The following is an 11,784-nucleotide window of genomic DNA, read 5'->3' on the forward strand; positions in this document are numbered from 1 at the left end:
TAAGGAAGATAATGGGGATGGGAAATTGGGTTAATTGTTTGATGATTAAACATAATAATTATATTATTGTGGATTGAAAACCCTATGTACTTACCATGTTTACCAACCTGGCCCACTCAGTTTATTGTATCACGGGTGGTTATATGAAAGATAAATTCTGCTGAGAGATTCAAGGAGTATTAGGCCACTAGTTTAACTACTGTAAGGCTTGTAATATTTCGTTATGCTTATGTTTTTGTATTGACGATGACATCCTAACGTTTTAATATAAATAAAAATACATTTCTTCGGAAATGCTTTGATAATATCATTTTCATGTTTTCTGGGAACAAATTCCGCAATACTATTTTTCAAAAAGGATACTCTGATTTTTAAATAAGCATAAACAAATCGGTCTTTTCTGGCCGTGAAATTGGGGATGTCACAGCTTAGATCTAGTTTAGCCATGAAGTTGTGTTCTTTTGGTCCCATTATTTTGGTATTTTGAGTATAAGTTACTCCAATCCATTTAAGCTATCCTTTAAGACGTTTTGGGAGTGTTTAGAAGCATAAAAATGTGGTCTTGATCATTATTTCCCTTCCATAAATGAGTTACAAGGTCTTAATGGGTTAAGTAGTTAGGGTTTTTGTATCTAGGCACTTAATGGCCAGGTAAGACCATAAAGTTGGAAACTTTATGGTTAAGGACATTATTTTAGGGTTGGATCTGGATTTTGGGAATAAAGAGCTTAAGGATTAAGCTCTTAATGGAAAGGAAAGGACTTAGACGCGAACGTTGGGCGTTCCCCAGGAGCGTTGGGCGTTCGTGGTCAACCGGACAATTTTTTCTGGTCAAGCTGAGTACATTGGGCGTACTCAGCACTGTTGACCAAGTTTGACTTTTGACTTTTTGGACTTTGACTAAGATTTGACCAATTTTGACCAAACGGTATTTTGGGTATTTTGATATTAAGTTAAGTTGGGCCATGAATTGAATAATAGGTGACGGGTAGAGTCGGTACTCGGAGCAGAGATTTATTCAGCTGTTTGTTCGGACTGAGAGGTGAGTTTTTCCTCACTGTACTTGTGGGTCGAAGGCACCAATGCCGACCCACTAGATTATGTGTCCTGGTTTAGAGGATGTTGATATGTTATAGTGATCTGCAGATTGGTATCCTGGTATATAGGATGTAGTGTGTGGTAGTGGTCTGTGTATCTTCCTGTTGTCTGGTAACTAGTTATATGTTTATTTGTTGCTGGATATATGTTATATGTTATGTATATGTCGACATAGTATGGTTGGGTTGAGGTAGTACTGCTTTGTGTGGTAGCCAACAAACCCGGGAACAAGCCAGACATAAGTTTAGGGCCCGGAGGGCAAGCCAGACTTATGTTGTAGGCTCGGAGCAATCCAGATATGAGTTGTAGGCCCATTAGGCAAGCCAGACTCATACTGTGGGCTAAGAGGTAATCTAGTCTTTTAGTTATGGACCCAATATATGTCGTTATTTGTTATGTGTGTTGGTACTTTTGGGGAACTCACTAATATTTGGCTTATAGTTTCAGTTAATTGTTTCAGTTACTTCAGAGGACCATGGGAAAGCGAATGCGTGATCGTGCACATCTTACTGTTTGTATGACATTGGATCTTGGGATACTCTGATTTTGAATAATACTTTTGAAAGAATGGTTTTGTAAACACTTTATGGATGAAATGGGTTGTTTTTGAAAAGTTAAAATTTTTTTGTGATTTTTGGGATGTTACAAGTTGGTATCAGATTCTGGGTTTGAGAGAATTAGATTAACATTTGTGTGAATCCAGACTCAAACTAAGGAACTGCAAAAGTTTCAAAATGATTTTCAAATTTTTTTTTCAAAAGTAACCAAGAAAGGATGTGATGTGTACGATCAGTTGGAGCAAGAAAGTATACCCCAAGTTACCACACTGTTATTTGATATGATGTTTATGATAGAGCAGCATGCTAGTGATAGGCTAGGGATCTTCAGGAATTGCATGATAGAATTGCCTGATATATGATGTCTAATAACCTAGGTTTACTTCTTGTATGAAATTGACATCATTACTGTAGTTTCTTAGTGTATGCATCATAGTTGTACATAACTAAGATTTTATAGCCTGAGAATGTTTGGTTTAGCTTTATTTCATGATCCTTTTCTAGTTGTGGGCTTAGGGTAGAATCAAGTATTTGACTGTCTATAGGATCCAGTGTTATGTATGATTAGCATAAACGAGTGTTGCAGGGTTGGTGGAAGTTTCATGGATGAGTATATGTGTGAGCAGCCGGCCAGTTGAGGAATGTTTAACCATTCTCGAGAGAGTGAGGATAGGATGTATGTGTATCCTAGATGTTGTACTGTTAGGGCAGTTTGTGATGATCCTCTGACACAAATACGGGTAGGTGTGGAAGGTAGTATGGGCTCGTACTAATGGAAGCACATGACCCGTATGCATAGTAAGGGAGTCACAACCCCAAGGGTTTGTTTATTTAGAATAGCTTTTATGGTATGAAATTGTAGTGACCCAATTATGACATGTGCGGAATAGTAAAGATTAAAGTGAATCAAACAATCATGAGGAACGTAAATAGTAAATAAATATGTTTAAGCTCCATTAGATCTAGTAAGCTATTACAAGTGGGTAAGTAATAATTCTATCACTAGTCTAATCTCACGTAAAATGGGTTCCATAATAGTTCTTACATAAATGGGAGTCACTCACTTCCTATTTATAAGAAAGACTCAACACATTACACATTACAAGAGGGTAAGTCACATCTAAGGAGAACTTTGCACTCTAACATTCTCCCCCTCAAAGTTAGGATTGGATGTCCCGGCTTCAATTTCCAAATGAGCTCGCGATCAAGACCAACTCCCCCTCGAAGTAACACCGGTCTTCAAATCCGCTTTGAAAAGGAATACCCGAGAAGCTTCGAATACCCATTTTTACATAATGTATTATTATTAGTATTAAAGTTGTATACAAAACCATGAGTAAATTACAGTTTTCATTCCTATGGTTTGATCCAATCTGCACTTTTAGTCCAACTTTTTAAAATTCGACATGACATGTCTTTGTGTTTCCGAATATCGCACTGGAGGTCCTTAAAGTAGTTATTGTCGTTAAATAGGTGTAAAATAACGAATAAACCCCCATTTTAACTTTATGATATTTTGACTTATTTATAAACTCCAAAGACCATTTATGTTAATTAAATAAAAGAACGCATAATTTCATTACCATCACGAATCACCACCATCACTAACCAATCACTACTAGGCTCACCACCATCACCATCAGTTCGACCACCATCACAAATCATCACTAGCACCACCACTACCACCAACAATCACCACCATCATCACCAACGACCCCACCATCATCACTAACAATCACCACCATCACCATTTTATCATAAATGTTTATTTTGGAATTTTCCAACCATTATCAACATTATATATCTTAATATTACTATCTTTTTTTAGAGGATAACAATTATTATTACAAGGCCAGAAGAAGAAATATCATGGTTGTACTATAGATTACATATTGTACTTTAAATGCTGCAACAAACAGAGTCTCAACGTTTTAACTAGGGAAATAGACATTTCGTCTGACTTTTTAGGCAATATTCAACAATAGAACGATAGAACTGATGGGGCCTTGAGCTAAGCTTCATGACCACTGCAATCTCTACCAACCTCTCATTAGAGGCGAAAACTCCTCTGATAAAGCTCCTTGCAAACTCAAACCCAAATGAACGTGAAAAATAAATTAAAGAATTAAAAAGAAGAAGATAATGAAGTTGGAAATAAGAAACTAAAGAACTAAAATACGTCTTCAAACCTAAAACCTAAATTAAACCTAAACCCAAATCAATATGAAGTAATAAAATATGAGAACGGTGTGGATTGCAGCAACATGGATCGGACTTGTAGTTGAGAGAGAGGGGGGGAGAAATGTAGGTTTCGATGGGCTGATGAGAGAGGTGGGTTCTGGAGTTGCATGTGATGAAGATCGAAGAGGGTGCGGGCGTCGTGAAGCTATCGATGGGTTGAAGTTTACGCCTTTAGGGTTTTTTAAATAATTTATTGAAATGGTCCCTTAAGCTTAAAAAATAACAAAAAGAAAAAACAAAACTTGGACATTTTCGTCATTTTCCACAATTTTTGCTTTAGGGACCTCTAGTGCAAGATTTAAAAACCAAAAGGACCCGTATCAATTTTTCAAAAGTTGTACTAAAAAGTACGTATTAAAACAAACCATAGGGACCAAATTACTCCAAAACCATCTATAACAAAAATCTTTGTGTTGATATTGGGGGTAAAATGAAATCCAATATGTACTTTATGTGGTACATTTAGTATTTATTGTTATTATATATCGTGAAGAAACAAAATGTAGCATTTTTTTACAGGTAAACCTAAACCACCCCCCATAGCACGCTCACACTTACAGCCTTCGTTCTGTGCATTTGTCGAACCAAAACAACGATCAATGATCACCCATCTGTATTAATGGAGTCTCTACCAACCTTGACGACGTCCATTAAATGCTCCATCTTTATAAACAGACCTTCCTTCACACATACTCCGAAATTATAATTTCCAACAAAGCTGTCAATGGCGTCCACTTCCGCACCCAGCAGAACAACACCATGGGCGGCGGCGCTGCTCTTTTCACTTCTGGCCATCGCCATTACTTCCGGTGAAGCTCAAGACTCCACCACCCTAGTTCCAGCCATCATTACTTTCGGTGACTCTGCTGTTGATGTGGGTAACAACGACTACCTCAACACCCTTTTTAAAGCTAATTACCCACCCTACGGCCGCGACTTCGCCAACCACCAAGCCACCGGAAGGTTCTGCAATGGCAAACTCGCCTCCGACATCACCGGTAACTTAACTACACCATCGGTGTACATGCATGTTTTGAAACTCAACATCTGATAAAACTAAATGTTTGCTACTTAATTACAGCTGATACACTTGGATTCAAAACATACCCACCGGCGTATCTCAGCCCTGAAGCTTCCGGAAATAATCTTCTCATCGGAGCCAATTTTGCGTCTGCCGGAGCTGGTTTGGATGATAGAACTTCCATTGCGAGCGTAAAAACCCAACAATTTCTTCAACTTAATTATCTATTTTCTTTTCCGATGATAATTAACACATCTTTAATTACGAAATATGCAGCATGCAATTGCATTATCGCAACAATTACAATATTATAAAGAGTATCAAGGTAAGCTAGCACAGGTCGCCGGAAGTTCTAAAGCCGCCTCCATAACTAAGGACGCTTTATACTTACTTTCCGCCGGCAACACCGATTACGTTCAGAACTATTACGTCAACCCTTTCATTAACAAAGTCTACACTGCCGACCAATACGGATCCTACCTCGTCGGAATCTTTTCAAGCTTCGTCAAGGTAAAATTAATCCTAATCCGCCATTAACGTTTCTCGAAATCAGGTGTTTTACTATTGTGGATTTTACTAATTGGTTACAAACGAAAACAGGATTTGTATGGATTAGGTGCAAGGAGAATCGGAGTGACGTCACTTCCACCGCTTGGCTGCTTGCCGGCGGTGAGAACTTTGTTCGGATCCCATGAAAAGGGGTGTGTAAGCAAAATCAACACAGATGCTCAATCGTTCAACAAGAAGATAAATTCAGCTGCAACCCAACTCGGATCACAACTCCCAGGTCTCAAAATTGTTATCTTCGACATCTTTCAACCACTCTACGACCTCATCAAAGATCCCGCCTCCCATGGTAGTAACTGAAATTAAGTCTTAAATTTCATATCCTTATAGTATAAATTCGATTTCGTTTACATGATTACATCTAATCGTTTATCTTTATCTGTGATTTTAGGGTTTGTGGATGCGTCAAGAGGGTGTTGTGGAACAGGAAGAGTGGAGACGACGGTGTTCTTATGTAACCCTAAATCGATCGGGACATGTCCCAACGCGACTCAGTTTGTGTTCTGGGATAGTTTTCATCCATCTGAAGCTGCTAATCAAGTCCTTGCTGACACCTTAATCGTCGCCGGAATCGGCCTACTCGGTTAATCAATCGACATCGCACTTTTTTTCTTATAAACTTTGTATTACTTCCATGCACACAATGTTCTATAATTCGAAAAGGGCAAAATCAAGTTTCTATTACTATTACTTCTGTTTTTCTTTATGTCTGAATTCAAATCATCGATTACAACTTGTATTCAAAATTCCCAGATTCAATTTTACACGTATTTGTTTCTATTCGTTCCATGATTTAGTAGAAGAATTCTCACTTCGGATCTTGTAAAGCAAAACCGCCATTGCAGGAGCTTGTTTTTGTTTCATTTACTTGATGATCATCATCTTTCTGAACTTTAGTTTCCACATATTTCTTCAAGTTTGGAACTTTATAAAAGAAGGCGAAGGGGAAAAGGGTCTGCAATCTTCTCGCATATTCTTCTCTACTCATAGCAACTGTCACTTTCATGTACTTTCCATGATAACAAAAACCTGCAAAAAAACAAACCATGATTGATCACGTTAATCAAGAAACCGGTAAACAAGATTTGAATTGAATAGAACTAATTAGTAATCACCATTAAGATTCTTCACAGCTTTCATGGCTTCTTCTGGTTTCGAGAAACAAACAGACGCAATTCCTTTGCTTACTCCATTACTGAAACGTATCACTTTCGTGAAAACAACACAACCGAAAGCACCAAAAACTTCACGAAGATCCTTTTCGTTTACAGATGTAGCAAGATTTCTCACATACAGATTTGAAGTAATAATGGGTTTAGTTTTTTGATCATGGGTACGTCGTAAGAACGACTCTCTTGCAGCTTTCATCATCGCCTTTCCAACATACAATTTCTTTAAACCTGTTTCGTTTACAAATTCAATGATGTAAATCTTTCTAAAAACAAGAACATTCGAATAAGATAAACAATGGAATGATCAGTTTTTACCGATTACTTCACCGTTTAGGGCTTCAATGGCGATCTTAGCATCATCATGCGATTCAAAATTGACGAATCCAAACCCTTTTGATTTTCCTTCTTCGTCGTTCATAATCACAGCACTTGTCACCTTTCCATACTTTGAAAACTTTTCAATTAACGAACTCTCTGTGAAGTTTTCATCCAGATTTTTCACATAAACGTTTGTAAATTGGGGTTCCTTCCTCTCGCTTTTCTTGAGATATTTCGCAACAGTTCTAAATATCGAAACACATTAATGTCATTGTCAAGAAACACTTGAATCTGAAGCGAGATAATAAATTAACAACCAAAAAGAAACTTACAAAATCTTGCCATTAAGTACACATCCATTTAATACATCGAGAGCATCTAAAGCCGAATCCTCTGAATCAAATTGCACAAATCCAAATCCCTTACTCTTTCCATTATCTTCTTTCGCAATTTTACAAGAAAGAATCCTCCCAAATATCCCAAAAACCTCTTCCAATTTAGTTTCATGAATTGACAAATCAAGATTACTCACAAAAAGATTCCCAATTCCAGTTTTTCGCAAAATAGGGTCTCTCTGACACCACATTAACCTGATGGATTTCCCTTTTAATTCCATGTGGTTTAATCGACACAATGCATCAGCAGCTGTTAAACAAAATACCCAGTAAGATCAAGAACCCACAACAAAGATTAAATCAAGAATCAAATCAAGATACAACAAAAGGGAAGTAAAGTTATTACCATTAAAAGGAAAGTAGAAAGTGATGTAAGCGTAGCGAAGAGATTTGTGTGAGAAACAATCTCTGCAAAGATGAACAGAGTGTAATGGGCCAATTGCAGAAAAGAAGATAGAGAGGTCAATTTCGTTGACGCTTGGGTGGAGATCACCGGCGTAAAGTGAAAACGGGTTTCCTGTGGGTGGTGGTAGTAACCGGCGGGGTGATAGTAACAGCGGTGGTCGTGGTGGTGAAGCTTGAAGAAGAACGCATTTCGCCATTACAGAAAAGAATCAAACGAAGATGGGGTTTCTGAACTTGAATGAAGTGATTTTTGAAGAAATTGCTTATTTATAGAGACATACGGCTAGATTACGAAGGGGGGGAACTTGAATGAATCAACCTTTTGGAAATGATTAAACGTCGGCGTTTCGAGGAGTATTCGTCTACATGCTCGTGTGATGAAATCTTTAAATATTTATTCAATTTGTCTTTTTCTAATTCATAAGATAAAAATAAACATGGAAGCCACTCGATTTTGATGGGGCTAGAAACGCTTTGGAGGAATGATAACAAAACAAAATTTCAAAAAGAATAATAAATATATACTTTTATATAATGTTTGTTGACATAACTCATAAGACGATAATACGTATATTTTGATGTATTTGGTCAAAAGGTCTAAGTTTCTAACTATATTACAATAAAAATATGATCAAATGAAATCAAGTGATAAGGAACTCCTGTGCAACTTCAAGTTGGATGTAGCACGTGTGTCTTTTAAAGCTTCTGCGTATTTAGCTAGCTCTTTATCTTTACTACACGAAGAAGATGAACACAAACGACCACCATCATCATCATCATCTTCTTCATCAATGGAATCAATCTGTTTGTAAAAGCATACATCACTATGTCTACGTGTTAATCTTCTTGAATCTACTGAACTACGATTAGATGATCCCACTGATGATGTACATGTTCTTAATTTCCGATTCTCGGATGATCTTGATGAACTTCTGCTTTTCCCTCTTAAAAGTCGAATGAGTTTCCCAAAGAACTTATTGTTGTTTTTACGAGGCAATGAATCGTTGATAAAGGATTCATCAAGTTCCATTGAATCGGTCATCATGGAAGATCTTGACCATCGATCTGAGTCAACGTCCGTTACGTTTATATTCGTTTCTCCACCACCTTCTTCGTTTGCGTATTCAAGGATCATTTTTTTAGCTTTCTCTTCTGATTTTGGACTTAATGATTTACTGAGGTCTTTAGCACTTGTTTTATCGGGTCCCGGATTGTAATTACGAAGCTCGTGTCTTAAACATGCGTTAATCCATCTGAGATAAACAAGTTCTTCCACGTCAGCACATTTTTCCGCTCGAAGTCGCTCGATTTCTTGTGACATGTCTTCATTTTGTTTCTTCAAGTTCTCACTTTCTTCTTTGAGTTTTTCGTTCTACATATGTAATATGTAAGTTAGATTCATGTAGGATATGTGGAAAAAGGTAGTCTCTAGTTCGTGAGTTTTAGCAAAGAGAAGAAAAAAAAAAGGGGAAAGAAAGTAAGGAGGAAAGGGAAAAGAAAGTAAGGAGGAAAGGGAAAAGAAAATAAAATCATATTTTGTGTTCCTTGACAAAAATAAAAAAGAAAAATTAAACATTTTGTTCCTTTGTCTTCAAATCATTTCAACTTGGAATGAAAGTTAAGAGAGAAAATGATCATTTTATTTCCTTTCACTTTCTTCCTTTAATGAAACTCAGGAACACAGATTTTTTTTATCTTATCAGTTTCATCTGTTTCCCTTTTTTTTCCTTCGTTGAGTTGAACTCAGGAACAAGGTGTAACATATATGAAAGAAGACCGAACATGTCTAACTGATATAGGACACTAATAGTCTAACACACGCCTAGATGTTGACTGTGATACCATGTTAAATTTATATAATATATGTGGAGTTATTCATTTTCTCTCTGAAATAGCCCTTTTAAGGAGAGAGATTAGACCATAACGCAGATGGAAACATGTCTAGCTGATATGAGACATTAACATAACCGAATAAAATAGAAGAAATCGATGGAAAAATTGGACACAAAATAAAAAAGATTAAACGGCTTACTTCGCTATCTTCCAAAACCGATGTAGCGATCATTTGAACACAATCTAACCTTCGCTCCAAATCGGAATTTTCTAACTGCAAACTATGGTTCGATTTTCTCAAATCTTCAACTTCGGCTTCCAAATTTTTTACTTTATTCTGGCTTAATTCAAAATCCGGATCAACTTTAACCACGCGTATGTGTTCGTTGTCTTGCATCTTTTGAACTCGTTGTTGAAAATCCAAGATTTGATTCTTGTTTTGTTCGGCTTCCGATTTATGCTTCTTTTTGAGCATTTTTATTTTGGCACGTGCGGCTTCAAGATCCGTTACAACCTTCGTGTAATCAATCATTTGTGCTTGTAATCTCCTATTATCAGCTTGCAAAGACTCGATTTTAAGAGCATAAAGTTTAGCCTCCATGTTATTTAGTTTAAGACGATTTTGAAGCTCCATGACAGCGGTTTCTTGCTCTTTTTGACCATAGTATTCAAGTAACTCGATTTCCAAGTTTCGTTCTCTTTCTTTTAGGATTCTGACTGAGTTTCTTAGGTTCTTGATCTCTTGCTCATTGGTATCCCTTTCTCCACGTGGATACCCTTTGAATGATTCGATATCATGCAACCCCTGTATAAGATAGAAACCAAGATTCTAAACAACAAGAGAGAAGATGCCATGTTATACTTTTCATGAAATTACCTTCCTAACCCCGTATATTTCATACACTTGTCCTATGTTGAAAAGGGTATTTTAGGAAAGAAATATCAAACATGAAGGCAAAGAATCATGGCAGAAAAGGAAAGAGTTGCCTAATTTGTAAGCAATGGATAAAAATCATACACGAATCAAAATTCAAACATCATGTGTTTATGCCTAAAAAGACACATCCTTATGTAAACTGATGCATTTTTTTAATATTTTGCCGATTTTTAAGAATCAATTTCCCAAGAGACCCAAGAATAATGAAGAAAAATGGTATAAACGAACAGGATCTTACACGTTTATCTGTTGACAAAGGATCAAAATGGAGAGAACTGGATGCTATTTGGGATGCTTGATGATTGCTTCTTGAATTCATCAGATTGTTGCAATCTAAACACACATTTATCCTCAAGAACATGAAGAAATAACTGTCATGATCAGAAACAAACAGACAAAAAAACAGAAACCTGAATGTGTACGAGGATCATGTGGGGATTTAGAAGCTTTGGATTGTTTGTTCATGATCCAAGAATAAAGAATTCCGCCAATAGATAATGCTAAAGGTACAGCGAATTTCAATAACACCGGCTCTAAATCTCTCTTTTCGTTTCCCATTTTCTAATAAATAAAACCTTCAGAAATTTCACCATTAATGCCTCTTAAATAGCCATGAAGAAAAAACAGAGCATGCATATGTTGACTTGTTCTTCACCGTTGTCGCCAGCCATTTTCTCATCCTAAAACCAAATTACAAGTACGACCCATTTTAGACAAGGATTCAATTAGCAAAACCCTTGAGCAATTCCTGATGAAAATGTATATATGATGTTAATTTGAGAAAAAAAAAATAAGGGGAAATGCTTACAAATGGAGAGCTGATTCTTGAAGACGTTGGTTTTCCGGTAGAGAACCTGTTCGCCGGTGACCAGTTAAACGTATTCTTCTTCTTAAATTGTTTGTGCACGGAAAACGGTTGATGTATAATGAAACTGCAAATTACTTAATTAATGAATTAACGAGGATCCAATCGAAATTCAAGCATTCGAATGTATTCATATGCCCAAACCACGTAAAAAAGGTTGAACGATGAAGGAGGATTTGTGTTTTAAAGTAAAAAGTTATATAAAGAAAAAAGTTATCATTTCAAAAGGAGTACTAAATTAAATTAGTTTCGAGTATTCCATTTACCTTGTTTTTTGTGTGTCCATACCAAATTCCTAATTGTAATGGAAATAACCAATGTCATAGTTGTTCAAAACGATAATATGTCATCAGTTCGTTTAGATGTTGTTTATTT

The 11,784-nt window shown here is 36.5% G+C and overlaps 3 protein-coding genes across 3 annotated transcripts; 1 reads left to right on the forward strand and 2 right to left on the reverse strand.

The window, feature by feature from the left end:
• Nucleotides 1–4,577: 4,577 nt before the first annotated feature.
• On the forward strand, nucleotides 4,578–6,262 carry LOC145108019 (GDSL-like Lipase/Acylhydrolase superfamily protein). Its single transcript, XM_079045002.1, has 5 exons — nucleotides 4,578–4,894; nucleotides 4,978–5,108; nucleotides 5,194–5,427; nucleotides 5,518–5,773; nucleotides 5,876–6,262. The coding sequence occupies exons 1-5, from the start codon at nucleotides 4,621–4,623 to the stop codon at nucleotides 6,070–6,072; spliced, it is 1,092 nt and encodes a 363-aa protein (XP_078901128.1). The 5' UTR covers nucleotides 4,578–4,620; the 3' UTR covers nucleotides 6,073–6,262.
• LOC145105633 (polyadenylate-binding protein 6-like) lies at nucleotides 6,238–7,971 on the reverse strand. The gene is made up of 5 exons (XM_079042722.1): nucleotides 7,716–7,971; nucleotides 7,307–7,619; nucleotides 6,972–7,219; nucleotides 6,600–6,884; nucleotides 6,238–6,513 (listed from the first exon to the last, which is right to left on the reverse strand). Exons 1-5 carry the CDS (start codon nucleotides 7,969–7,971, stop codon nucleotides 6,293–6,295), a joined length of 1,323 nt encoding a protein of 440 aa, XP_078898848.1. The 3' UTR covers nucleotides 6,238–6,292.
• A 302-nt stretch (nucleotides 7,972–8,273) lies between these two features.
• On the reverse strand, nucleotides 8,274–11,568 carry LOC145108020 (protein CHUP1, chloroplastic-like). Its single transcript, XM_079045003.1, has 5 exons — nucleotides 11,353–11,568; nucleotides 10,955–11,224; nucleotides 10,783–10,877; nucleotides 9,807–10,412; nucleotides 8,274–9,146 (listed from the first exon to the last, which is right to left on the reverse strand). The coding sequence occupies exons 2-5, from the start codon at nucleotides 11,100–11,102 to the stop codon at nucleotides 8,406–8,408; spliced, it is 1,590 nt and encodes a 529-aa protein (XP_078901129.1). The 5' UTR covers nucleotides 11,103–11,224; nucleotides 11,353–11,568; the 3' UTR covers nucleotides 8,274–8,405.
• Nucleotides 11,569–11,784: the final 216 nt, after the last annotated feature.

This window comes from Lactuca virosa, chromosome 4 (assembly GCF_052849685.1).
Source record: "Lactuca virosa cultivar CGN04683 chromosome 4, Lactuca_virosa_CGN04683_v6, whole genome shotgun sequence".
NCBI lineage: Eukaryota > Viridiplantae > Streptophyta > Magnoliopsida > Asterales > Asteraceae > Lactuca > Lactuca virosa.

Bases quoted from the DNA above. Each gene is read 5' to 3' on its own strand.
- LOC145108019 (XM_079045002.1), top strand. From the start codon at position 4,621: ATGGCGTCCACTTCCGCACCCAGCAGAACAACACCATGGGCGGCGGCG. The intron at 4,895-4,977 runs GTAACTTAACTA...ACTTAATTACAG, and splicing joins ACTCGCCTCCGACATCACCG to CTGATACACTTGGATTCAAA. The intron at 5,774-5,875 runs GTAGTAACTGAA...CTGTGATTTTAG, and splicing joins CAAAGATCCCGCCTCCCATG to GGTTTGTGGATGCGTCAAGA.
- LOC145105633 (XM_079042722.1), bottom strand. From the start codon at position 7,971: ATGGCGAAATGCGTTCTTCTTCAAGCTTCACCACCACGACCACCGCTG. The intron at 7,620-7,715 runs GTAATAACTTTA...TTTGTTTAACAG, and splicing joins TTTCTACTTTCCTTTTAATG to CTGCTGATGCATTGTGTCGA. The intron at 7,220-7,306 runs GTAAGTTTCTTT...TTCGATATTTAG, and splicing joins GTACTTAATGGCAAGATTTT to AACTGTTGCGAAATATCTCA.
- LOC145108020 (XM_079045003.1), bottom strand. From the start codon at position 11,102: ATGGGAAACGAAAAGAGAGATTTAGAGCCGGTGTTATTGAAATTCGCT. The intron at 10,878-10,954 runs GTTTCTGTTTTT...ATGTGTGTTTAG, and splicing joins TGATCCTCGTACACATTCAG to ATTGCAACAATCTGATGAAT. The intron at 10,413-10,782 runs GTAAGATCCTGT...TATCTTATACAG, and splicing joins CTTTGTCAACAGATAAACGT to GGGTTGCATGATATCGAATC.